We start from the raw sequence: 26,563 nt of genomic DNA on the forward strand, positions 1-26,563 counted from the left end.
TATAAAACATCAAATTTTAGTGTGCATTATGCATACACGTCTCACTTGTCACAGGGGTAAGATCCTAATAACATTAAACTTCAAACTTACAAACAGAAGAGTTTTACAGAATGGAATAAAACACAAAGCGAATAAAACAAGCTAGGGAGCCATATAAACTAACCACAAAGAGTAAAAGACGAATAAATCATAAGTTATGAATCCATTTTTGGTTGTTGTTGAGAATTTCTATTTTTTAGCACACAGACAGACCCAAAACACACACACAAACACACACACAAGCAGGACCTACACTTGTGTAAATGTATAGCGTTAAAGCGAGGATGCTGTCCAGATGGGGATCTGTTGCCTTACTTAAGGGCATCCAGGCAGTTCTCAGTACTCATCTGTGCCAGCCTTGAATCAGCCACCGATCCCATATCAAGTCCCCACGGACCCAGCTACTGTTGGCCCAAAACAAGATGTCACAAGGCAAATAAAATCAGTGAAAAGCTGTTTTTAAAAAGTTGATGAGATAAGCAGGTCATTCCAAGTCTCACTGCAAAGGTTTGATCACCTTTGTGTAGTAGTGTAGGCCTTGTATCAGTCCAGACAGGTGTAGACGCTGCAATTCAAATTACCTGGAGAGGCTTTTAATTATCTACGCGTAGTCTGTAGAAAAGAGCTCATGAGCAGAAGTTTTCTTTGTTTTGTCCGATTATTTGCTGAGCTTTATGACTAACATTTGATATTTCATTTAATTTAAAGATACACATTTACCAGTCTTTATTAGTGTAGAGTTAGAAGTTTCATTAGTGCTGTGTTAGAGGGGCCGAAAGTAAAGTCTCATTGGGCTGGACTTTTAGATTTCCTCTTTCCAACATGTAAAGCTTTGAATGATCTTTTATTTGTTTTATGTCTCTGCTTTGTTTACTAGTTAATAGTAAAAAAACAAAAAAAAAGAAACATTACATTTTCAAAGGACCAGGAAAAATGCTCACTTTTAATCTTAGAAATAAATTGTGAGACTGTTTTATCATAAATTCCCCCTGCTTAAACAGCCTGGGCTAACATTGTGTTGTCGTGCCAACTAAAGAATGAGAAAATAAGCCCATTAAGAAACATTTGTCCCACCGACCGCCAGTAGAAGAGGTTTTGTATTTAGGGTATGCACTTCCAAACACTTTGGTATCACCATGTTTAGTATTGCTGTTCCCTCAAGGTAACACTAGGGGGCAGGTGTGTGTGTGTGTGTGTGTGTGTGTGTGTGTGTGTGTGTGTGTGTGTGTGTGTGTGTGTGTGTGTGTGGGTGGGTGTCACCACCATCAGTGTCACCATCAGGGTTAAATCTTGCTGTGAGCGCATCGACATTGTGTCGCCTCCGTGAGCTCTCCAACAAACCCTCGACACCTTGAACACAACACGAGGGCTGACACACTTCAAGCAATGATAATGACTGTAACACTAAAAGAGCTAAAATATCAAATTTAACATCTGAAATTCAAGACTTGCTGCACAGTCCAGTATGTCCTGCTTTGGTTTGTTTTGCATTTATTGACTTTTGTTTGTAATCACGGCCGTACAAACACACCTGCAGACTGACCCGAGCAGACACGACAGACAGATCATTTGTATCATGGGACCAAAATTAGATGTGTATCTCCTCTATCTGCGACTGCGGTTTTTGCCAACGCGTGGGAAACAATGAAGCTGTTCTCCTCCGGTCAGCATTTGACTAAATTCAGCTAATATGTAAATAAAGTGCAACTCCAGTTAGCACATGATGGAAACCCGGACGGAACATTGTGCACCAAAATATCAATCAGCCTATAAAGAAAGTCGTTACATCATGGTTTGTCAGTCTAGCTGTGGGTTGCGTTAATCCTATAGAATCATAAATGACTTATTTGATATTTATTGGAAAGGATAAGTCAGCAAGCGGCTGGTTTGTGTGCCGATTTTTACCCACAATGCTCGTTCCTGTCTGAGATGGTGCCGACAGTTGGGTGTCACGACCGTCTTAAGAGAAATTTTATCATTGTGAGAAAAGTCCTCAGCCAGCTATTGTGTCCCATCTCTGCCTTCCTGCTTGCCCCCTCCCCCCCCCCATCATAAGAAAAAACACAAATGCTTTCAGTCTTTTGTTGAAATATCTCTCAAGAGAGAAGGGTGTGATTATGCTTTCAGAAGAGGGGCAAAAAGTAAAAGAAAGCAGGGGGAGAAAAAAAAAATGACACAAAGCCACACATTGCTCAAGTTCCCCCCCCACCACCGCCCCCAGCCTGGAGGTTGTTGTGCAGGAACTTGCTAGCATGGGTTTGGGGCGAGGTTGTCCAGCCTTAGGGCCTGTGTGAAAGCAAATCTTCCAGGTGTCAGCTTCTCAATGGCGGAGGAGAATATCATCTGGCCGTCCATTGTGCGTATGAATAAGCAGGGGTTTGCCGCAGACAGCCTGAGATTTCTTTTCCTCATTCGGTTCCTTTCCGCCTGCTCTGAGGGTTTTCAGGTTTACTCTCGGTTAAGGTTTTTTTTGTTCTGTTTTTATATATATATATATATATATATATATATATATATATATATATATATATATATATATATATATATATATATATATTTATTTTTTTATATTTCCCACTGCATGACCACATATTGGGTGGGGGGTCAAGCCAGGGTCAAGAAAGATTTCTTCTTAAGATGCATTTCAGGCACATTAAACAAACAAACCTTCACACACACACACACACACACACACACACACACACACACAGGGAGGCAGGGGCTGTCTGTCAGAGGGTGAGTGTGCCCTCCTTGTTGCTCTGGAGGCTGTTGAGGGAAGAGGAAGTTTGATTTCATCTTCCCCATTGGCCACTTCCTCTCCCTGCTGTCCTCCTCACGCTTTCCCTTTTTTTTTCCAAACCAACAGGTTTTGCCACAGTCCACTACTACTGCTGCTGCTGCTGAACCACCATGACATGCCACAATGTTGCTGGACCAGTCAGACTGTACACAGGGCGTGACAAAGTCACAACACATCCACATGCTGGTAACTTTCACTGCGGCCTCTTAAAGACTCCTGACACGAGTTGTGATTGTCATAAGTAACACACACATGCACAAGGTTTGTTGAAACATTTAACAGAGATGCTTTTGTAGTGTGTGTGGGTAAAGAAAAGGTTACAGCCAAACGTAAGGGTACACACTAAGCGCTTGTTAGAAAGATAGATGGTTCCAATTGTTTTAAAGGTGCAATATGTAAGAATATTCGCAGAAAACATTCAAAAAGGAACATAAACTATTAACAGAGGGTGACGAAATAACTGCCTTTATGTTAAACTATCTGTGTTTTGTGTCTAGGAAACATCTGTTGAGGTTAGCATGCTAACAAGCTAGCTACAGGCCTGAAAAACTCTTTCTACCAGCCGTGCAAGCGCCGTAAAAACCAGCGCTCACCCAGCAGTCCGGCTAGCTGCACGTCTAACTGAGCTAACAAGCTAACAGTAGCGGGACTCTGGCTTAAAAAGCAAAGAACGTCTTTTCAAATATAGCATGTCGTGACTACGAAACTTCACCTGGCTTTCCATCAGCATGGGGGTGAGCAGATAATGACTGAATTTTCATAATTGAGTGATCTTATCTTTTAAAAGTGATGCTGATATGCCCCAAGAAATCATATCAGGTGGGCAAACCATGCCTTCGGGGGGGAAAAAATAGTTAATTTCTTACCTCCACACACACACACACACACACACACACACACACGTAGTGCAACTGAAGGAGAGGTGAGGCCTGTTGTCGGTCGGCCCACATAAGCCGGTCGGACAGAGGCTGATTGTGAAAGTGGCGACAGCACTCGCTAAGCTCACGGACAGCAGCAGCTCTCTGATGTCTGGACCAACTGTGACTGTTGGCGAATTTGAGTCAAAAGCATAGATTCAGAAGTGAAGTTTTAACACACATATTGTGGAATTTCCGATTTAGACAATACGAGGTTGGTGGAAAAGAGATGACATTGTCTGTAAGCATTTTGCGTACTCAGTTTATGCTATTAAAGGAGGAACTGAGGTGTAAATCTAAATCCAGAATCTGTAAGGAAGTGAAAAATATAGTCATGTTGGTGGTATGATACTCCGCAAAACCCATTATTTCAGGATATCCGGAACCCTTGAAATGTGGCCTGTCTTTACTTATGAGCATATCGAGAGAAAATGGGACACTTCTTTCTCCTGTGATTGTTTCATTTGAAGAGGTGACGGGAAAATGCTGAAGACCTTTACACCTTTGACACCTCTTTTGGTTGTCAACAAATGCCCTGAAATGTCCCTGATTGCTGATATTAATTGAGCAGAGATGACAGGTGACAAATTGAGGGAAACATCTCGGAAAAAAAAAAAACGACTGGAAAAGGAGTGCAAGTGGAGGACGCGAGGGTTTACGAAACGGTTTGTTGAGTATTGGACATGATGAGAATCCTGTGTCAAAACAGCATCACCATATCAACAAAATGCAGAAATATCTTGTTCATCCCTCTAGAAGAGTTAAGATGTGTCTCGTGGTCTATTTCAACCCTTTATTAAGAACTTTACACTGTTTTTTACATATTCATTTATCATCTATCTGTATGAGGAGGTGGGCACCTACATGTTATCTACCTGCTAATGACATGCTAATCTACTAAATTGTGCTTCATCTCTGTTCATCCTCCTCTTCCTCCATGCTTGCTGTCCATCTGGAGGACAGCACATCCCCCACAGCTCTCCGCCTCTCTGCCACAGCTGTGAGCCTCTGCACTCTGCACAGGTAGACTCAGACACCTAATCCTGGCCAAGTCCAGACAAGCTGCTTCTCCCTGCAAAAAAACTCCTGGTATGTAGGATACATCTTTCACCTCTCTCACAGTGTGGGACACACACACACACACACACACACACACACACACACACACACACACACACACACACACACACACACACACAGCTAGGTATTCTGTGGCTCTTGGCCCCTGACTTTCCAGTCTTGCCCATGCCTGCTTGTGGCAGCTTGTACGGTAGCCCTCACCCTATTTCATCTGTCATACTTCCCCATGGCAGACATTCCAGCTGGGAGAAGTCATGGAGGGAAGGGTACAGATACGCTTATACAAAACCATTATTTTGATTAATTCGAGCCAGACATACGTCTCACCTTGTTTAGAGTAGAGTTAATGATTCGTTGACATGGACAGACGTGGAGACAATGCCCCCCTGGGCACAGACACGTAGAACCCCCCGAGAACCCCCCTTACAGCCAAGTCATTCACAATTGTTTAGAGTCCAGGTTTGCATCTCTTTGTGGGTGGTTTTGCATTTTTTGGGGGTAGTTTTGTATCTTTTAGTTGGTAGTTTTGCATCTCTTTGTGGTAGTTTCTATCTCTTTGTGACAATTTGGAATCATTTTGTGGTTCTTTTGCTTCTCTTTGTGCTAGATCTGCATCCCTTTGTGGTAGTTTAGCATCTCTCTGATGTAGTTTCATATTTCGTGGTGGAGGTTGTGTATCTTTAATTTGCATTCTTGCATATGTTTGTCGTAGTTTTATCTCTTGGTGATAGTTTGGAATCTCTTTGTGCCAGTTCTGCAGCTCTGTGAGGTAGTTTTGTATCTTGCTGTGATTATTCTGAATCTCTTTGTGGTAGTTTTGCATGTCTTTGTGGTTGTTTTGTATCTCTTTGTGGCATTTCTGCATCTCTCTGTGGTAGTTTTGTATCTCTTGTGTGTTTGTGGCACATTTGTGTCTCTGAGAGTAGGTGTATGTAGATGAGAGTAGTTTTTCATCTTAATAGTAGTTTTGGATCTCTTGGTGGTATTTTTGAATCCCTTTGCTGTTGTTTTGTGACTTTTTACAGTAGTCTTGTGTCTCTGTTGGAGTTTTGAGCCTCTCTTGCATCTTTGTAGTAGGTTTGCATCTCTTGGAGTGTCTCATTGCGGGTGTTTGCATGTGACTTTTGTGTCTTTTTGATTTAAAATAGACCATTTCAAATGGATGTTCTAGGTAAAGACCCAGTGACCCTCTGGGCCTGTGTCCACTAGACTCACTCATTAATTCATCCTTGTTCATGGGAAGAAGTCGCAATAAAGTCGAATAGAATTATGCTTTGAATGCACCAACTATTCATCTAGTGTTCCCCTCGTACTTTAAATGAGGTTTTTGGTTGTTCTTGTTTGTCATGCTGCTGTTCATCTCTCTGTCTCTGTGTGTTGTTGGGTGAAAAGGACTCCACCTGTATTTATCTAGCAATTCCATTTAAACACACACACACACACACACACACAGCTCAGCAAAGGCCCAGGTGTTCAGTAAAACAAATTAGACAAGGGAGGATAGTGATCATCAACAGGACACGCAAACACATGCTTGTTCCTCACATACACACACGCGCGCGCACACACACACTCACACACATCACCACTGACAGTTTAACTGAATCTGAAACGTAATTTTCAGATTTCCATACAACAACCCCTGCAGGCTTTCATAAGCAAAAGCCTCCACATTTTGTCATGCAAACGTGTTCGTAAGACGAGCCAGTTTGGTTATCGCGCCCGAGTCATCGTTGCAGCGCTGTTTGTCTTTTCTTCATCATTTGTGTGTGACTCTGTGAAATGCAGCAGTGGTGAAACAAGTTGTTTAAACCTGTATGTTGTTTCCCTCAGAAATGTTCAAAAGAAAAGTGCAATATAAATCAAATTTGACTACTTACTCACTCTTTGAGTTGTGAACACTCATTTTAAGAGGTTAAGAGGGGGGATGTCTACTTAAGTGTGCAATATGAAATAACTGGTCACCTGTTGAATTCATACTCAAAATAAGTAGGGGGCAGCATATCACCAGAGTAACCACTAACTGCCTACAGTAGCTGCTGTTAGTGAGCTAGCTCAGTTAGCCATGCAGCTAGCAGTGCAGACAGGTAGCTCATAGCAACGAGGAAGTGATGTTTTGAACCAGGACGAGGCTAACTGGTTAGCATGTAAAATATACCTCACAACACAGTACGTAGACGTCATTTTGTCTGACGTCAAAACTGTTATTCCTTTACATTCTGTTGACACATTTTGCAAAATTGTGAATGTTTTCAACCGTATTTCTTACATGTTGCACCTTCAAAGAGACATTTCCCCTACAAACTTATCAGACGGTTTAATTTCAGTCATTATGTTTCAGATTTTATGAGCTAATAAAAAAATATATCTCTTTTGTAACTCAACATCCAAAACATGACAACTCTAACTACACAGCCAAAACGTTTGAAAACAACTGGTTTAATCTTTAACAATACATATTTTTCATAAAATGATCATTTCTATTTAAAATCTCAATCTTAAAAAATCAGTAGTAACTACTACTCTTAAACAAATGTAGAATAAAAAGTACATTTGCCTCTGAAGCGCAGTGGAGTAGAAGTATAAAGTAGCAAAAATCAAAATAATCGAAAATTTCCCCTTTACTTAGTTTTGTAGTGTTTTTAGTCATTATATTGCTGAACTGAACTGAGTTGATTGATAGTTACTTTATGAACAAGCAAGTGTGGTGAAAAGCTCCTGAAGATGAACAAACACTGATCACATCCATAGCAACAACAAAATTTGTTGTTTAAATTCGTGTTGTTTTTTTTTTACATTTATTTTTGCATTGCTTATGCCAGCTAAGATGTCTTTATGCTGTTTGGGATCAATAAAGTCCTCTATGTATCAATCATCCAACTATTACCGACAATGATCGCAACACAAAAAGGAAGAAAAAGGAGCACTTAGGATCAGTGGTCACAAATTGTTCTGCAGCACTCCAGCATTGTGTGAGACACACACACACACATAGACAGACAGACACACACATACATTGTTTGTTCTGGCAGGGTAATCCCAAACACTGGGCTCTCCTTTACACAATGGGTTCATTAAGGGGGACAATGGCATTGTATCAGCTAATGACAGGGCTCCTCCCTGCCTTCTGTCTGCCCCCGGAGTACCTGAAACACACACGGGCGAGTCATTAGGACATTTTTGATGGGGGGGTAAGTCAGAAGAAAACATGAGGGCGTGTGCAGCCAGTCAAATTATTGCATTCATACATCCCTTATTTTTAAAAAAACAAATCTTATTTACTACGGCCAGGTATGTTTTCTGCGGGTAAAACCTGAGTAAGTGCCCGAGTTTCCCCCGTTCTCTGTCATTATGGTGCCCTCACAGCCGTCTTCTCCGCTTCCTCGCAGGTGAGCTGGGCCCCTACCCGCCCTCTGTGCCTCCACTAGCCAATCCGAGCCCGGCCTCGCGCTCGCGGCAGCCAATCGGCGGCAGACTCGCCCTCGCCCTTCAATCCCTTTTCCCAGTGAAAGAATTTCGGCTAACAAGTTGACCCGCTGCCATTAAAGCAAGCCAAGGCAAATATGATAATGCGCGGCAGTAGGATGTGTTTGTTTGTGTCATAATCTGCGTGCAAAGCGAGCACAAGACGAGCAGAGAGAAGGTTATTGGCTGCCGGGGACAAAAGAGGTTTCACCTGCCTGCCAGGTGGAGAGATAGAAAGAGAGAGGGAGAGGGAGAGGGGGGGGGGAGAGAGAGGGAGGGAGGCTGGGAGAAAAGAAGCGGGGCGAGAAAAGTCGACTTACCTGTAGCCCAACTTCTGGCAGCTCGCTCACTCTATTACCTGCTCCGACTTGAAAGTCCAGTTTCACAAGGAAGAATCGTAGAGGAAGCAAAAATATGTCACAGGAGACAGACAAGTAAGTGATCGAGCCGGCGGAGAGGATCTCTGATGGTTACAGCTTGAAGCAGAGAACACTTGACTATTCATGTGTTCTCCTTTTTTTCGTCTTTCTTTAAATCTTTCATTAAAATACATTTGGAGTTCATGTGTGACCACAGACGGAGATAGAGGTTGTCAGTCTTTTGCTTGTGTTACTTTTGGGAGTGATGTCAAATGTATTTTTTATGTATTTATTTTTTTCTTGGAGGTAGAAGTTGTGAAGTCAACTTGGCGCCGTAGATTTCGTTAGAGCTCAATTCGCCATTTTTGACTGATGGGGGGGAAAAAAGCCTCAAATGTCCAACGACTGGATTTTATAAACACTTTGTCGTTTTTTTTCTTCCTGAAAATAGACTGTTAGCTTTACTTCTGCACTGCATTTGTCATACGTTCGGCCTCACGCAGTGTGCGATGGATGTGCCTGTTGTCAATGAGGACAGTTTGTGTTGCCTGTTGGCCTCCTGTGTGTGTGTGTGTGTGTGTTGTGTGTGTTTATTTTTGAGTTGTTGTTGTTGGGGTTTTTTTGTTTTGTTTTGTTTTTTTTTGCATCATCAGAAGCTAATTTAATTACATTAACGACAAAATTATAGTATTGTTTTTACAGTCCAAGCAGCCAGAGCAGCATTTCACTGATTATTTTTTAAATTACTTTGAGAATCTTCTTCATTTTTGATATCAGGGCAACACTTTATCACTGTATGACAACCATCATTAAGAAATGGTAACTTTACAAATAATTCAACTTTGCATAATAGTGATTCCACTGTTAACAAACAACAAAATGCTTTATAAACTATTAATGAAGCACTGCAAATGTTTAAAACAACTTTATGATAGCTATCATAATGTGAAGAGATGAACTACTCGGTCTTTATTAACTATTTACAGACGTCACAATAAACAATTTGCTTAAAAAACTTTTCAAAAAGCATTTATTTGTTATTTTAAAAGTGAAACAAGCTTTAACTCAAGTTCAGTTAACTCTAACTGTATCATTTATTAGTTATGGTTGTTATACTTCTGACAGAGAATCCCTAAATATCACTGCCTGATGTGTCATAATGTGCTTTAGTTGGACCAGATCCTGTTCATAATTAAATTAACTGAATTTGGAAATAACTTTTAATTATCTTATTGCAGCTGTGTGACTGACACACAGAATTACTGATGCCACTGACCTGTGTTTTTAATTGAAAAAGGGCACGATCACTCATTATTTTCAAAGTTACTATTGTTATTATTATTGTTATCAGCTGTGGCTAAGTTGTAGTATTTGTGGCCTCAACACAGTTGTTTGTATTTAAACAAAGCACCTTTAGTGTCTAAATGTGGTTGCTTGAAGCAGGTTTTTCCGTCGCTCTGCAGTGTGTAAACGACAACTTCCCACCAATAATACAATGCAAAGTGGGAATATTTTGTAAAGCTCCAGCAGAGGCGAGCAGATCATGAACCTCTTCCAAACCTGCATCGAGAAGTGACCAGAATAAGTCATACATGGAAGATCAGTAAAAGTAAAATCAGTTTGATTCACAGCTGAAGTGATAACTAATGAAGTGACTTGAACAACATTCCGCCAAAGCTGGAAAAAGACTCAAACGTCACTGAGGCGTTACATGGTGAAACAGCGTCATTGTGGCTGCGTGTCGTCTTCTTCGATGAGGGTTGACGTCAGTGTGACATCACCGATTAGAGGCGGGACCAACATGTGTTTGTTTAGTTTGGCAGGTGGATCTCGCACGAGGAGTTAGCGCTTCTCAGGGAAACCACAGTAGAACACGTAAAATGCTGAATTTTCCTGTTGATACTGATTAATTACAAATGAACAGTAAGACTCAGGTACAATAATTAATGGATTAGTCAACTGTTACATTAATTGTCATCTGTTTTGAAATTCTGTTCATCAGTTTGAGTCATTTTTTAAAGATAAAATAGGAAAAATGATCTTATTCCAGCCTCTTAAATGTGAATTTTTCCTGGTTTCTTTACTCCCCTGTGACAGTAAAGGGAATATCTTAATACACAAACAGAGTAATTGACAATTAAGATAATCGTTAGTCGCAGCCCTCATATTATTGCGACCACAAACAGATGAACACAAATGGGGGGGGAAAATGAACTTTTACGAGGCTAACACAGTACTTCAAGAAGGTGTGGCTGACCCCGGGCGCTGTACAACGTCTTCTAAGTGCACGTTGACACATTCAGCGACTCTCCTGTGATTGGCTGGGTTCAAAGAGATGTTGTGACAACACTGTGTGTTTAACTGGTCTGTGATCTCGACTTAAGTGGGCCTACAGAGTACAGAGACAAACCCATGTGCACACACAAGCCGGGAGGGCACGAAAAGTGCTGAAGCATCAATATTCTATTATCAGTCAATCTGTTGATTTTCTCTTCTGTTTATCTTGAAAAATGACCAGATCTTAAAGTTTCAACTTCAGATTTCTTACTGTATTAGTCAGTAATCCTAAAGAAAAACATTTTAGGTAGTAGAAAGTTGAGGAAGTTGATCACAATTGAGCGTTTATGAAGCAAACCAGCCCCTTAATTTGTGTAATGTCTTGAATTCAACTGTTTGTGTGTGTCCGCCAGTAAGCGCCTGGTGGTGGTCGTCCCCAACGAGAGCTCCTACCCAGCGGTGCGGCGTGCCTACACCAGCGAGGACGAGGCATGGAGGTCGTACCTGGAGAACCCGCTGACGGCGGCCACCAAGGCCATGATGAGCATCAACGGGGACGAGGACAGCGCCAACGCCCTGGGGCTGCTCTACGACTACTACAAGGTCTGGAAAAACACAGGCTCTGTCATTTTCAGTCATGAATGGAGCTGCAACAACCAGTCGATGAATCCATTCGGAGAGGGATAGAAAAGTAATCAGCGTCTATTTTTCATAAGAGAATAAAGGGTTTTAAACTACGATTGTGCAGCCAAGCTATTTGCTGTCTCTTTAGAGGAACGAAAAGAGGAACAAGAAGTACAGGAAATTAATTTAATACCATATTTTTTTTATCATTCAAAAGGGCATTATTTAGACTTAAAGTCATTATTATCGATCTGGGCGCAATTCCAACATTATAATTGAACAAAGCACAGTCATTTCGCCCCACTCTAACTCTAATAACCTTCTAAAATGGTAAACAGCTGTTTTCTAATTTCATCAAACGTGATAAATGGTGGAGAATTTCTGCACCCCTCGAGATCCGAAACGGCTGTGATGCTGCACGATAAAAGAGAAAACGATGATTTGCAGTCCTTTCCAACCTTTATTCAGTTTGATGCAGAACAACGGGGAGAAAATGAATCCTCAAACTTCTACGTGTTTTTTGTAAATATACACTCATTGTGCAAGAGAAGAGGAACAGTGTCTTTACTTTTTGGGGGAATGGGGGTTGTGTTATGTCTTCGAGATAAAAAAAACAACAAAACAGAAGAAATACCAAGTGATGTTGAAAGCCACAGCTCGCCTGCTGAATGATATCGAACAATATAACACATCTTTTTTTTTCTTCCAGGTGCCCAAAGAGAAGAGGCTCCTGCCGGTCCCCAAAATCATTGAAATGACAGAGGAGCAGGAGAAGAGGTCGGTGGATTTGGGTGTCTCTGTGTTTGTACAGACAGAGAGAGGCAGACAAAAACAGTTTGTCTAAAAGCTGAAACAAAAAATGGCATTACATAATTAAGATGTGTGCTGAGGATCGTGAGACGTGTGACTGGCTCTTCTAGCGCGCATGTGTAGATGTCACAGACGAGCTCCGAGTGAAGGAAGCACACACAGAGAACCGCAGCCAGTGTAAACCTGTTGAATCCCACGGCGAGAGGAGAAAATGCAAAAAGATCTCACGAGAAAACGAAGATTGATAAACCCCCCTTGATAAACATTTGTTTTTCACCTGCTGCCTGCGTTTTCTCACCTGTATTAGCTGGCGCCAACACCTGTTTGCATCTGAGTGCGGATCTGTAAATAAAAGCAGGTGTTAAAAGGTTTTTAGACATAGTCAATTTTGAAATAACTGAAGGCGTTCCGTGGAGCTTTCTTCTAACTGAACAAAAGTTGTGTTTGCGTTCAGTGTTACTCACCAACAGTGATGGAATGTAACTCACATTGTATATGCAAGTACTAAGGCACTTGAGTATTTCCTTTTTTTTTTAAAAAAAACAACTTTATACTTCCTCTACACTAAGTTTGTTGATTTTACTTGTACCTTTGATACTTGAGTACATTTATTATCAGATACATTGAGACATTTAACTCAAGTGCTATTCATGTGAGTGACGTTCATCAAAGTGTATTAAAAAGAAGGTGTAGAAAAACATCCTGACTCTTATCTCAACCGTCTTTTTGTGCAGATCTACGTTGCAGAGCAACTCCAGCAGCCAAAGCGAGGTAGAGACCGTGGACAACCGCGTTCAGGTCCTCAAATCTGTTCCCGTCAACCTGTCGCTGAACACAGAGCAGCAGGAGGCCAAACGGGAGCAGTTCATCAGCTCCGCTGGTGCAGGGGTGGCGTCAGGGGAGGGAGGCGTGCCGGCTGTGGCCGTGGTGAAGGCCGAGATGTACGCGCCCGTCTTCATGGCGGGGGCGGGGCTTCACTACAGGATGGAGGGAGAGGAGTCTGCGAGGGTGGTCTACGAACAGAGTCCGTACGAGGTGACCGCCGTCAGTCACAGCTCGTATGTGAAGGAGGACCAGCAGAGTCCGCCGGACAGCCCCTACGAGGAGGAGAGAGACGGGGTGAGACAAGACGCCCGACTCTGAAACAGACACCGTTCTTACAATAAAGGGAAAATAAAGTCTAACGTGGATGTTCACAACCTGGAGGAGTGACGAGATAGATCAAGGACTCTTGAATAGGGCTGCAACTGATGATTATTGTCGTTATTGATTAACCTGGTCTTTATTTTCATGAATAATCGCAGTCATCAACAGAGCCCGAAGTGACGCACATAAATTGCTTCGTTCGCGCAGCAAACAAAACCCCCGAAACTCATCATTCACTGTCATAAATTAAGCAATGAATCCTGACATTTAAGAGCTAGAACAGGCAGATATTTGACATTTTAGCTTGGAAAACAAGTTAAACGATAAATTTGGTATAAAAGTAGTTGGCAACTGATTTTCTTTTGATCAGCTAATCGATTATTTGACTAATCGTCGCAGCTCTAGTCACGAGATGAATCGATTGATTGAAGGCGATGACAGCATATTTGATTTGCACAAAATGGTGTTCACCGTAAGTCCATTAAACTTGTCAGTTTAACATTCTAAGGGCTTTACCTCAACTTTTAGAAAACCAACTTTATTGGACTGATCATGATTACATGGTCACTAGTAGACTGTTAAAAGCCAGAAATGTTACCCTGAAATACACTGTTACAGTTGAGTGTCTTTGCAAAACATGTTGATTTTCTTTCATTCCTACAGATGACAATCAAAACGTAGATCTCAATAACGTTGGTCTCAGTAAATTTGGGGTTTTTCCCTCAAAAATGAGCAGTAACTACTGCTGTCAAGACTCATTCGCAGGCTTAAGAGAAACTGGAAAAACTTGCAATTTCGCTGTCAGTATACAATTACTATCCTGCAAACACGGTCCAAACCACAGCTGAGTGAATGATCAGGCACATTCTGGCGGTTTTTTTTTTAGACACCAGAATTGAGAATGACAGCGCGAGGAACTGATCATCACGTGCCGATGTTGTCTGACAGCTCACGCATGGGTGGAGTTGTTGTGAAATGTGCTGGTGAAGACAGACAGACTTTTAAATATGATTCACAGAGGTTCACAAAGGTTCATTACCTGAACGGGAATCTACAGGTGTTCGTTGAGTCGTTTCTCTGCGTTTGTCACTCTGATCGTTATTTATGACAATAGTGTCTCTTTCTCTGATATTTACAGCATTGTTTTGCCAGTTCCTCACAGGCTAAATGAACTTTTCAGTGTGCCCATATAATTTCCCCTTTCTGTGTGTTCTCGACAGAAGTACCACACACCCGCCTCTCTGCCTACAGAGGACTTCTTATTTCACCAGGAGGGAGTGTAAGTCGCAGAAGCAATCAGTTAGTTTACACGTTATTATGCACAGTTGATTAATGTAAGCAGTTTGATAGGGTGGAGTAATTTTGATTATTGTCCATTGTCTGTATCCGTTCAACCAACTGAATTATATTTATCATTAATTGTATCTGGGATGCGCAGGGCCTAAACCTAAAGTGGGTTGTGCTCAGCTTAACTATGTCTGGCTAGTCCCACCCACACCCGGTGGGTGTGACTAGCCAGACATAGTTGATTTAAGCCTCAGGTTGATGAGAAGCTGCTGTATTTGTTATTTATCAGAAAACTACTTAGAGAGCAGCCTCAGATTTGAGCTTGAGCAGATTTGGGGACTGTCCTTTACTACGAGCATGTGGGCAGGGAGGCCAAATTGGCAATTCCTGCGTAATGTTGCTTTAAGATGGCTTCCCATTGTCATAAACAGTTTTGTTAATTTATTCATTTTGTTTATTGATCGTTTATATGTCTATTTGATAGATTTTAGATATGTAACTCCGCATTGGTTTTAGCTATTATTAGCGTAGGATCAATAGCTGATCTGTTTATACTAACATTAGCACATTTAGCAGATGCTTATATCTAAATAGGCAAATAGGCAGACTGAGGCTAAACACAGGCGTCCTTGAAAAGTCTCTGTGTGAAGGTGTCGGTCCTTAGTATGATTTGAAGTATCATGGACATCGGTATAGGCCTCCTGTGTAGCATCCCTAAGAAATATCTGTTTGAAGATCGTCCATTGACTTCTAATCTAATGTTTCTGTTCTAATATTGAATATGTGTAGTTTTGAATTCAAAATACTGACACAATGCAAGACTGTGTGTCGATGTACCCTCATCCCACCTTGTCATGTTCAATCACGTATCATTCTCTATGTGCGTGCAGCGACAGCTTCCAGTACACACTGGACGCCACTCGCTCTTTGCGGCAGAAGCAGGGCGAGGGGCCGATGACCTACCTGAACAAGGGCCAGTTCTACGCTGTGACGCTCAACGAGCTCAGCGCCAACAAACGCCTCCGTCATCCCATCAGCAAAGTCCGGGTGAGCCGATCAATTCACTTTTCTATGGCCTCAGACTGGCCGGATGTGTTCTGAAAACTTGAGCATCATTTGATTGAGGTTCTCCCTCTCAGAGCGTGATCATGGTGGTGTTCAGCGAGGACAAGAACCGAGACGAGCAGCTCAAATACTGGAAGTACTGGCACTCTCGGCAGCACACGGCCAAACAGAGAGTCTTAGACATCGGTAAGACCTCCTCCAAGACTTTCTCCGTGTTTATGTGTGAATGACGGCGAATTCCTCCAGTGAATGAATCAAAACACGCGAACAAGGAGACAATGACAGATTTATGTTAAGTGCTGGAATGTGCTCGGCTAAAAAACAAGGCATGACCAAACTGAGAGCAAACAAGCCCCCACCCAACTGTCTGCCTGAAGCTGTTCAGCTGCCCACCACACACACACACACACCGACACACACACACACACCTGAATCTCTTAATGTCTAGGTGTTGCAGGGACACACAACATAAATCCTCTAATCTCCTCGACATTGCCTGCGAGATTGAGAAAAGCACAGCTGTGAGAGAAACAAAACAAGACGAACTTTCTCTCTCTGGCAGCGTTTCCCACCGATCCGAGGCATCCTAAGACTTCTGACCTCTCGTCTGCTGTTTTTTTTTTTTTTTCTGTTGATGGATTTGAATTTAAACCGAGCGTTTCTATGCCTCGTTGAGTCAGTGTGTGAGAAGCTTGTAGGCGGTTTGCGTTTGACATGCTCGGGCCTGCTAACCAGGCAGATATTCAGAGGTATGTGGGAGACTTCGTGTGGATGGGCGACACTCTCACATACACACACGCCTATACACAGCCTGTTGGGACAGGGAGAGGAATGCCAGCCGCACTGTTACCTCGGCTGGTTTTGGTCTGTTGAAAGTAATTCTTGCCCAATTTAGAATGCCTACACTGACAAGAACCGAGACGAATCAGCGTACAGTTCACACGCGTCTTTATGTCGGCTGGCTAGCTATACTGAGGAAGCTAAGCCAAGATAACAAAAATAACAGTGACATGATTGAGAGAAGAGCACTAGCAGTGGCCCGCAGAAGAAAGAAACAGCGTGTCTTGGGTTTCAAGTGTTAGGCGAGATTTGGGGGGGGGGGCTGACCATGCCATATACATTTTAGAGGGGTTGAAACATTTAGATATGCTTCTTACATCTAATCTTAAGTACTTCCATCCAAACTTCATGCCTGGAGGAATTTTGTAATACAATTTCTGGAGGGCATGGAGACGTTAGCATGTGGAGCAGCAGCAAACTTCTTTTGATTTTCTCTCTTGCGTCGCAAACGCCAACAATTTCAGCCTACGGCACCTCTAATGTGACACATGCCATCGTCCAATCAGCCCAACCACAGAAAACAGACGCGGCCAAAATAATAGTAGCAGTTGTTGGCTACCCTGTTGGTTTGTGGTCGCCTGTATATTTGGAACTACCTTTAAATGCTGGCTATGTGTCGCGGACTACCCCTTTATTATCTGAATTTTAGAATAAAGCTACTGCAGATAAATTGACTCTGGAGTCGAACCATTGCTGTTGTCTTTTTGATAGATAACATGACTCTGAAGCTGCCTGTTTACAGATCCTGTTCAGAGAACATGCATTATCTTCTCTCATTCACTTTCAGCATCCAGTTTTGCATTTGCCAGAGGTTGTGTTGTTCTTTGTGTGTATGCGCCACGCTATTGATAGATAGTGTGCATCTACAGCTTGACACACAGATATTTTTTTCCATCACACTGACACATGCAGGTGTACACACAGAGATGCATGCACGCTTTCGGTGTGTACAAACAAAGTTCCTCAAGACAGGCTCCAAATGAGGATGCCTGAAAAATGCGCGCGTATTGTCCAACCAACAGTCCGGATCACAAAGTATTAGTAGTATTTGAGAAGCTACTCTACTCTATGGGAGAGTGCAGGAAGGTGCTTTAAGGTGGAGAATCTCCACTCGGAACAGCTCAGTAGGTCAAATGACAGGCCCCTCCACCCTGCTCCCCTGAGCCGGGTCGGCCTGTAGCTGGATGCATCCCTGTAACCTGAAGCTGACCACAGTGCTGATTTGAATAGCGTTGGAGGGATTGTTGAGAAGGAGGGCGGGGAGTTCACCGTGCCCCCGGGGCTGCGTCACAGAGTGGACCATTTGACTGGGGTTATTCGAACAGAGGTGGGGGGGAGAGACTGGCTGACAAGCATGTTGCTGCCTGCCCTGCCGTTTTGTGCACCTGCTGAAAAGAAAACAGGAAGTGACGTTCTACTGGCGGTTAGGATGATGGAGTAGGTGACTAAAGAAGGGAGGGGGTGGTTCTTTGGGATTTGACCATCCGCTAGACAGGTTGTCGTAGGATGAGCTGCATCTCCAACGACTTTCAGCTCAAGTTGCGTCTGTGTCATCCCATCGACGTCTGTTATGCGGACTGACTAATACACATTTTTATAGCTGAAAAACCCAAAGGGTGACTCACAGGTTGAAGCGGCCAGCGTGCTTCGTCATGTCACTTTCTGTCACTTTCTGTCTCGACCATTTTTTTTATTCTCGACTATTTCCGCCGCTTTTCACGCAAAACGACCGAGTGCATCCCTGTGAGTGTTTTCCAGAAGAGAGATGTAAAGCATTAATCTTCCCTTTCCTGCCCCCATCGTTTTTATGACAGACGTCTTTTCACCCGGTCTTCCAGGGTGTCTGCCCTGAACGACCGTAAATACTTTTGATTGGACGAAATAGTTCTGTTTCCGCAACCCTAAGCCTGCCATCATTCTGTATTTTTCTTGGTCTGCAAATCCCATCCCGGTTCACACGAGTGTGGTTTTATTCATTACGCACTGAAGTTCGTCAGGCTAAGTTTGTCAGACTAAGACAATTCTGCATTTAAATTCTCCACGCAGCATACCATTGTACCCTACATTTAAAGTCCCTCCAGTTTCTGGTCACACGGGTCGACAATAGCCAGCCGATGCGTCACCTGACTGGCTTTTAATACGGCTCTCAGAGCCAGATAGCCTCCTGTGTTTTCCTCCTGCTGCCTTTGAAGCCACTCAGAGTTTGTTTGCCGTAACAGATAAGGTAGATATCTTATAAAACTGAAGCGTGCCATTTGATTGCTTATCTTAATGAGCAATAGCTACCTACTTATGTTCATTTATTGACCAATTCTTCGCTGAGAGCAGACATAAGATAACATGTTTTTAGTCACAGGAAAATCTAAGTAAACTGTGGTTATGTCTAGACTCAACTCTCACTCATGCTGGGACAGCTTTTGAGCATGCTTTTTTTTTATTGCTGGAGTTGCATTTTGTTCGAGGCGGATTGGCGTAAATAAACCATCCCTGTCTGTCCTCACAGCGGATTACAAGGAGAGCTTCAACACCATTGGCAACATCGAAGAAATCGCCTACAACGCCATCTCCTTCACCTGGGACGTGAACGAAGAGGCCAAGGTACAAAAAAAACACAAATTGCAGTCCCTGTTTTTTCATGTTGCGGGTCATAAATGTCACTGTAATTTTCCCAGAACCCTTCCACTATATTTACTCTGGCTGTAGGCATGTTGTAGATGTCAAAAAAGCAGTGGGACAGGTTTTTTTTTTTTTTCTGATTCAAGAATTGGCAAACAAACGGAGCTCGCTTGAGAAATCAACCGGCTTTCGACAGCGATGCAGGCGCTGAATTGAATCCCCGACGCTGTGTCACAAGAATCAAAAGGCAGCTTCGCTTTGCGCCGACTGGCGTGTTTTTTCGACTATAAAACTGATGTTCGGTCTTGTGTGCTTTTGCTCTGTTTGTCTTCTTTGTCTTTGTGCGCCGCAGTCCTTTGTGGCCACTCCTTAAACGGAGCCACATCACTGTTTGAACTCCAGAGGCCCCCCGAGGGCCAACACACACCAATCCCCGTCCCCACCCTCTGTTGTTTGTTTTGCCCTCATTTCTGTGTGAATGCGACTGACTGTGTGTGTACGTGTGTGTGTGTGAGAGTCAGTCTTCTGCTTGTGTGTGTGTTATGTGGCTCTCTCGTTGTAATGGCTGCCCGGGGACAAAAGACGTTGCTGGAGGAAATCCAAGCACACTTCTCTGGGCCAATATTGACTCTTTCCCTCTTTGCATTTTATTCTCTGTCATTCGCCCAATCTGTGTGACTATTGAACCGCAATATATCAGGAACAGGTGTAATGCCCAGGTAGATAAACGCACATGCTCCTCTTGTTGTAGGTCCAGTGAGGAAGTGAATAACTTGTTCAAAATGTCCTCTTCCTTTACAAAGGAAACATAAAAGACTTAAAGTTAGTACCTGAATAGGTAGATTAGATTTATTTTTAGGCAGATTTGTTAATGTTGGCTAACAAAAAGGTCTCAGGAATGCAGGAAAAGTAGTACAACTTCTTGAATAACCTGTTAACCTGCCAAGTAAATGGGAGTGTCCGACTCTCAGGGATTGATGTAACTGATCCTCAATTTGCAGTATATGAAATCATTCTTCAGTAAAGGGCACATAATGTGGCTCAGACAATTAAACCAGAGTTCTGAATATACAGTAGAAGTTCTGTACTTCAGAGGAAGACAGTTCCAAACCTGTGAGATATACAGTGCAAAAAGTGATCTATAGAACAACGCTAACAGTTTTTTTTACTCCTTTTGGAAAAGTCTGGTGAAAATGTTATTTACCTGCCGTCGGTTTGAATTGTTGCATTGACAGCAGGGTCCCAGTTTTGTTGACCGTTACTCGGCAGCATGTGGAGTAAAGAGTTACACAGGTTCTGGTGATGAGTACAAAGCGGTTACAAATAACTTGAAATAATATAAAAAATTACTATACACTCATAGTTGTCATGATTTTGCTGGGTTGTGCCAGTTTTAGATTTAAGTGGCACACCACGCAGCTCGAGTCGATAGTTACAGCGGGAAAAAATAATTACATTTGGCGCATCAGAATTCCTTTAATCTGACGGGAACAAACAGCGGTCCCTGCTGTAAAATGGTACAGTTGCACTGAAATCGTCATTTCTGTCGGCCAATCATGTGCTCTCATTCATCACCAGTGATTTCTGAGCCCGGATCGTCTTCCCACATGTTCTTGGCATGAGTTAAAGGGCTCACTTTAATGGGGTTAAATGAGTCGTAACTACTGAAAATGATACGAGTCTTTAAGATGATCACTCCACTCGTGACACAATGCCAAAGTTCAAGACGGTCGTAAAAAACAAATACGGGGAAAGAGGACCCTGCACGCTTAATTTAGTTTTGCAGGTTTACAGACCCACATGTGTGATTTTTAATGCAAACGTATCTTGATTTGCAATTAATGCTTAAACGTTCTAAATACACAGATACACAAATAAACGCATGTTAGCAGTGGCTGCCAGTTACTGTAATCAGAGGTTCCCGTTGCCCACATAACCAAAAAAAAAAGAAACAAGCTTCTCACTAATCCTGAGTGCTGTGTTGTCATGCAGTTACATGTAGTTTTGATTTCTATCTGCGGGGATTTAGAGATATCTGAAACCTCTGCCAAAAGGAATTTTGTTTGTGTTTCTCACAGCATTTAAGAGACAGCTCACAACAGCCTCCGGAGATAATCTCTGTCTCTGGATAATTCATGGCTCTCACTGGAGACGTTTAGAATTTAAACCGTGCCTTTTTTGGGGGGGGCAGGGGGGCAAATGAAATATGAATGTTCATTGAACGGAGCCCGGGATTGAGATGCAGAATGTTTTTTTCAAAACTTTCAAAACAGCGGGTTCAGGGACGAGGCTCTATCTGTGCTCGTCAATACTTCGGCCTGTTCCTCTGGAGAAAATTGCCACGATGTCAAGATTCACAACTGTTTAAGTCAAGGTCAAATCCTCCTCTGTGTGCTTGGCAGATCTTCATCACGGTCAACTGTCTGAGTACAGACTTCTCCTCTCAGAAGGGGGTCAAGGGTCTTCCTCTGATGATCCAGATCGACACGTACAGCTACAACAACCGCAGCAACAAGCCGCTGCACAGGGCCTACTCGCAGATCAAGGTCTTCTGTGACAAGGTGAGGAATCGTGCCTGTCCGTCAGCAAGGAGCGATTTATACCCAGTTCAGGTGCAGAAATGTGTTCGGTTATTTCTAGAGCACATTAAAGAACAACAAATGTGTACGAAGGCGCATTGCAAGAAGATGACATAGATACATTTATAAATCAAACACAAGAATCATAAAAGGAACGCTGCTTCATTCATTGTCAAACACATGAACTACAGTTTGTAAGTGAATGAAATGAATTGCATTAGACATAAAAGTTCAACTGCAGCTGCATTTATGACGATGTCTTTGACAGTAGTTGTTATTGCATGAAGCTTCACCAGATGTTGCACTTGATGTGTCCTCCTCAGTGACACCTGATTGGAAATAACACTGATGCTGTCTGATTTATCTTCTGGGTCCATGTGAGAAAAGTTTTATTTAGTAAGGCTTTTTTATTTTTGTCATTGGAATCTTTACCATTTAGTGTAAATGCAACTGTCTGTTTTATAAACAGGTGACAGGAAGTGTGTTTTGACAGGACAGTAGCAGCGGTTAGGTGGAGCAAGAGAGTTAAATCATGACATCAGTCCTCCCTCTAGTGGCCTCACCTGCACACTGAGCCTGCAGACACACCTGAGTGATAAAAAAAAACACAACAGCGCGCAAGGGGGAAAGAAACGGCTTTCGAGTGAGAGGTTCACATTTGGTTTTCCCGAAAGTTGAGTCTTTGCCTTCCAGAAACAGAAACCTTGTGGTTCAGTTGGGCGAGATGCCCAAAAAAGCAAAAAACAAAAACCTTTTCACTTTTTCATTAAACCATGTTTTTGTCCGTTGCTTCTTTCTCAGGGAGCGGAGAGGAAGATAAGGGATGAAGAGAGAAAACTGTTCCGCAAGAAGTCAAAAGGTTTGAGCCATCTCAGCCTCAAGATTAGATACGGATCTTGCGGATCCAGGCAGGCCAACAGTCCTGTCGTTAATATGAAATCACGTGGAATGCATCTTTTTGTTAGAATTCTATTTTTTTTTTATTTTTTTTTGTTCAGGGAAAGATGGAGGCGTCGGCGTGATAACGGCTCCCAAGAAGTCCGACACCACCTATTTCAAGACCATGACCGACCTGGAGGCTCAGCCTGTTCTCTTTATCCCCGACGTTCACTTCGGCAACCTGCAGAGGGCCGGACAGGTAGGTCACCTTCACACAAGAGACTAGTCTCCGTCTGCTGACAGGTCGAAGTGTTTAAAGTGATTTAAACCAGCTGTACCTTGAACAGCTACAACAGTAAAGTTCTTACATCAGTATTAATTTATATCATTTAATATTTGATAAATATATCAGTCACAGCAGCCATTTTTATGCAGATTAAGCATGTTTTGAGGATGATACTTCAACACTGAGGTAGAAGTTGAATGCAGTATTTTTTAATCAAAATCAAGTATTTGTATTTGTTGTATTGCTGCTCTGTTGTTTGTGCACAAGAGCCTTAAACTCACGTGAATACTCGACACTCCATTTCCAGGTGTTCACCTTCAACACGGAGGAGATGGAGAGAGAAGGGTGAGTGTGTTTTCATTTCCATCGGCTCATACAAATACAGAGAATGCAAATCCAAAGCAGCATCACACGGAGAGGAGGAAGCGCATGTCACCGCACATGCAAACGCGGCGCATATGTGTATGACACGCATTGCTGTGTTTTCAGAAGCGTGCTGGTGAAGAGGATGTTCAGGCCGTCGGACGAGGACCTGTGCCCGTCACCTCACAAACAGATCAAAGAGGAGACGCACAAGAGAGGTACAAGATGGCGGCTGCGCACTAAATGCTTCACAAATAACAGTCACGGCTTGGGTGGGTCTTGGCCAGCATAAGGGGTGACTCCACTGGGTCCAAGAGAAGCCTAACTGTATGTAAGCTTATGAGAAAACGGCCCAACTTCTCACTTGATTTAATAACTCACGAAACAGTTCCCTGAAAAGATAATGGCCTCAGTCACTCGTATCAAGTCTTCATCAATGCAACGAGATGTTAAGACGAAAAAGCAGGGTATGCTTTAGGGCGAGGCTACCTTGTGACCGTCAAGATGCTGCCACCAAGCACCCCAGGGGTCTCATTCAGATCCAGTCGGCGTAGAGTAGCTCCCCAGCTCCACCCTCTCATCTAAATATGATCACTTCAGCTCTAAAAAAACAAGATGGCGTTGGCCATAATGCCAAACCAATGGTCGACGACACGTCTTAATGATCAGAGAAAAACATGTTCCTACCTCATGTGAAAGTGGAACACAAACTACACTACAGACAAACTTTCTGATGACTCGGGAAAATGAGAATAATGATGAATATCTGACTGTAGATCAGTTTTCGCTAATTGAATTTTTCAGGAACTCAATCTCTGTTTTCCCCTATCAACTAATCTGTTGATTGTTGAGCAGAATAATCTCATTCAAGATCCATTCAACAGCTTTGGACTGAAAAGGGATAGTTTGTCCCTCATAACTGTAGATGTTCGAATTCAATTGAACTCTACTTTAAAGTCATGGTCCCATAGGTGTAAAATTTGAGGGTGAAAGTTAATTTGTGGCCACTGAAACAGTTTTTTAAATTTCAGTTTTTTTTTGAAATTTTACACCTATGGGACCATGACTCTACTTTAAAGTCATGGTCCCATAGGTGTAAAATTTGAGGGTGAAAGTTAATTTGTGGCCACTGAAACAGTGATTAACAAACGAGGCTTGGTTGCAATATTCTTTCAATTTAATACTGTGAACTTTTGCAGACTCCCTGGTCAGCATTGTTCACATTTTCCTGTTACTGTCAGTTTTCTATTTGTATGTCCTGTTTTTCAGGACTTGATGTGCAAATCTTTGTTTTTTATTTTAATCGCATTATGTCAGTTGTCATTGTTGTGTTGTGGTCCGTTTAGTGGCTTTAGATCATGTCATTCAATCTTTCTTAGCTGGGGGCTCCCTGCCATGGAAGTTAAGACTGTTTCTATGATTAACTGATGAATTCCTTGTTTTATAAAATTTCAAAAATATCCCAAGGTGATGTCTTCAAAGTGCTTGCTTTGTCTAAAAAAACAAAACAAAACAAAAAAAAAACAGAAGATATTTCATATAATAAAGGAGAACCTCACAACTGAGATGCTGGAAACGAAGACTGTTGCCATTTCTGATGTTTTGATAAAAGACAGACTGGAAAAGGACTTTCAAAATGGCTGCTGATAGTCTCTGCAGATGATGTTTCTCATAATTCCTTGCTAGACCGTATAGGTGTAATGACCCGCAAATTCAAAGAAATAAAAAGCTTATTTCCCCAGATGCAAGTAAACATATAAAAACCAAGCTAAACACTGCAGCTCACACGTGAAGCTTCATTCTTCCCTTTCTCTCCGCAGTGCTGTTGTACGTGAGAAAGGAGACGGACGAGGTGTTTGACGCCCTGATGCTGAAGTCTCCCACGCTCAGAGGCCTGATGGACGCTGTGAGTTGATGCTTTTTTTTTCCTGATCACAACAGAAGAATAGAGTCTGAAAGCGCAAGTCGTTTTCGGCAGGGCACCTGTTCACAAGGTAATGTCATATCTCATTTGTAGATATCGGAGAAGTACGGCGTGCCCACAGAGAGGGTGGCCAAAGTGTACAAGAAAAGTAAAAAAGGGTGAGTGAGGAGGCAGGCTGCAGCTTTTCATTTTATTTTGAGCCTCGTGCTTTGGTTTGCTTTGCATGTAATTGAACTTTCGAGTGTCTCTCGCATCAGGATCCTGGTGAACATGGACGACAACATCATCGAGCATTACTCCAACGAAGACACCTTCATCCTCAACATCGAGAGCTATGCGGACGCCTACAAGATCACGCTGACGGAGATCTGACGGCTCGCCGGCCGACCCGAAGGGCTTTGCAGGTAGAGACCAGAACTGTGACCGCCGGTTGGCTGAAAAATCTACGAGGCTGCTATTGATTGGTTCATAAGCTGACTGACAGTATTGGAGACGGTCCGTTGGTGGACGCGCCGAGGTCAACGTCGACACACCTGATCCTTCTCTGACACTGTTACACCATGAAGCAAGTTGGGACGTTCTGTGACGGAAAAGGACACCAAATAAAAAAGTGGACATCATAGGATGTGTTTTTTATGAACTGGTTATATTTACTTGTACATGTCCTCCATGATTTATATTGTGTAAAATACTAATGCTTATATTCTGTACAGTGCCGTGTTTTTGCCAAATAACTCATCAGGAGTGTGGAAGCCCTGATGTACATACTGTATGTAGCTGTAGCTTGAATTAGTCGGTCCTCAGTAACTTAGCAGCTTCTCTTGCATGCCAGCCTTTGTTTTATTGTTAGATGTGTTATTATTTATTAATGCCTTTTAATGACAATTTTTTGACATTTCTTTAGCAATGTATCCATGAATTTCAAGTACTTTACATTTCAGTGACTTTTTTTTTCATAGTCCACCTCTTAAAGAGTACTCAAGGAGTATTTAAATGGATTATCTCTGATTTTCAGCCATGACATACTCTTCCCATGTCAACAAATAGCCAAAGTGGGACCTTATTATTATGGCACTTGGTTGTTGTGTAGTTCTCTGGCTATGTTGAAAAAAATGAATAAAGATACAAACAGAAACGTGTTGTTAAAAAAATGACTGCAGGTATTTGGTCATAATCCCAAGTATCGATATCTATATACATTTAAAAG

The 26,563-nt window shown here is 42.4% G+C and overlaps 1 protein-coding gene across 3 annotated transcripts; it reads left to right on the plus strand.

The window, feature by feature from the left end:
* The first annotated feature begins 1,371 nt into the window (after nucleotides 1-1,371).
* Nucleotides 1,372-26,503, plus strand: grhl2b (grainyhead-like transcription factor 2b). 3 transcript variants are annotated; one of them, XM_037093315.1, is made up of 18 exons: nucleotides 1,372-1,502; nucleotides 2,906-3,025; nucleotides 4,720-4,845; nucleotides 11,351-11,540; nucleotides 12,271-12,338; nucleotides 13,106-13,490; nucleotides 14,738-14,796; nucleotides 15,695-15,851; nucleotides 15,944-16,055; nucleotides 19,213-19,307; nucleotides 21,728-21,886; nucleotides 22,706-22,763; nucleotides 22,903-23,042; nucleotides 23,377-23,414; nucleotides 23,559-23,650; nucleotides 25,253-25,338; nucleotides 25,450-25,514; nucleotides 25,614-26,501. In XM_037093315.1, the coding sequence occupies exons 4-18, from the start codon at nucleotides 11,475-11,477 to the stop codon at nucleotides 25,726-25,728; spliced, it is 1,695 nt and encodes a 564-aa protein (XP_036949210.1). In that variant the 5' UTR covers nucleotides 1,372-1,502; nucleotides 2,906-3,025; nucleotides 4,720-4,845; nucleotides 11,351-11,474; the 3' UTR covers nucleotides 25,729-26,501. The 3 variants fall into 3 exon arrangements, with proteins under 3 accessions (XP_036949210.1, XP_036949209.1, XP_036949207.1); XM_037093314.1 differs by lacking the exons at nucleotides 1,372-1,502; nucleotides 2,906-3,025; nucleotides 4,720-4,845 and adding an exon at nucleotides 8,573-8,735 and having other exon boundaries at nucleotides 25,614-25,728; XM_037093312.1 differs by lacking the exons at nucleotides 1,372-1,502; nucleotides 2,906-3,025; nucleotides 4,720-4,845 and adding an exon at nucleotides 8,983-9,479 and having other exon boundaries at nucleotides 25,614-26,503.
* The last annotated feature ends 60 nt before the right edge of the window (nucleotides 26,504-26,563 follow it).

Source organism: Acanthopagrus latus, chromosome 3 (genome assembly GCF_904848185.1).
Source record: "Acanthopagrus latus isolate v.2019 chromosome 3, fAcaLat1.1, whole genome shotgun sequence".
Classification (NCBI taxonomy): Eukaryota; Metazoa; Chordata; class Actinopteri; order Spariformes; family Sparidae; genus Acanthopagrus; species Acanthopagrus latus.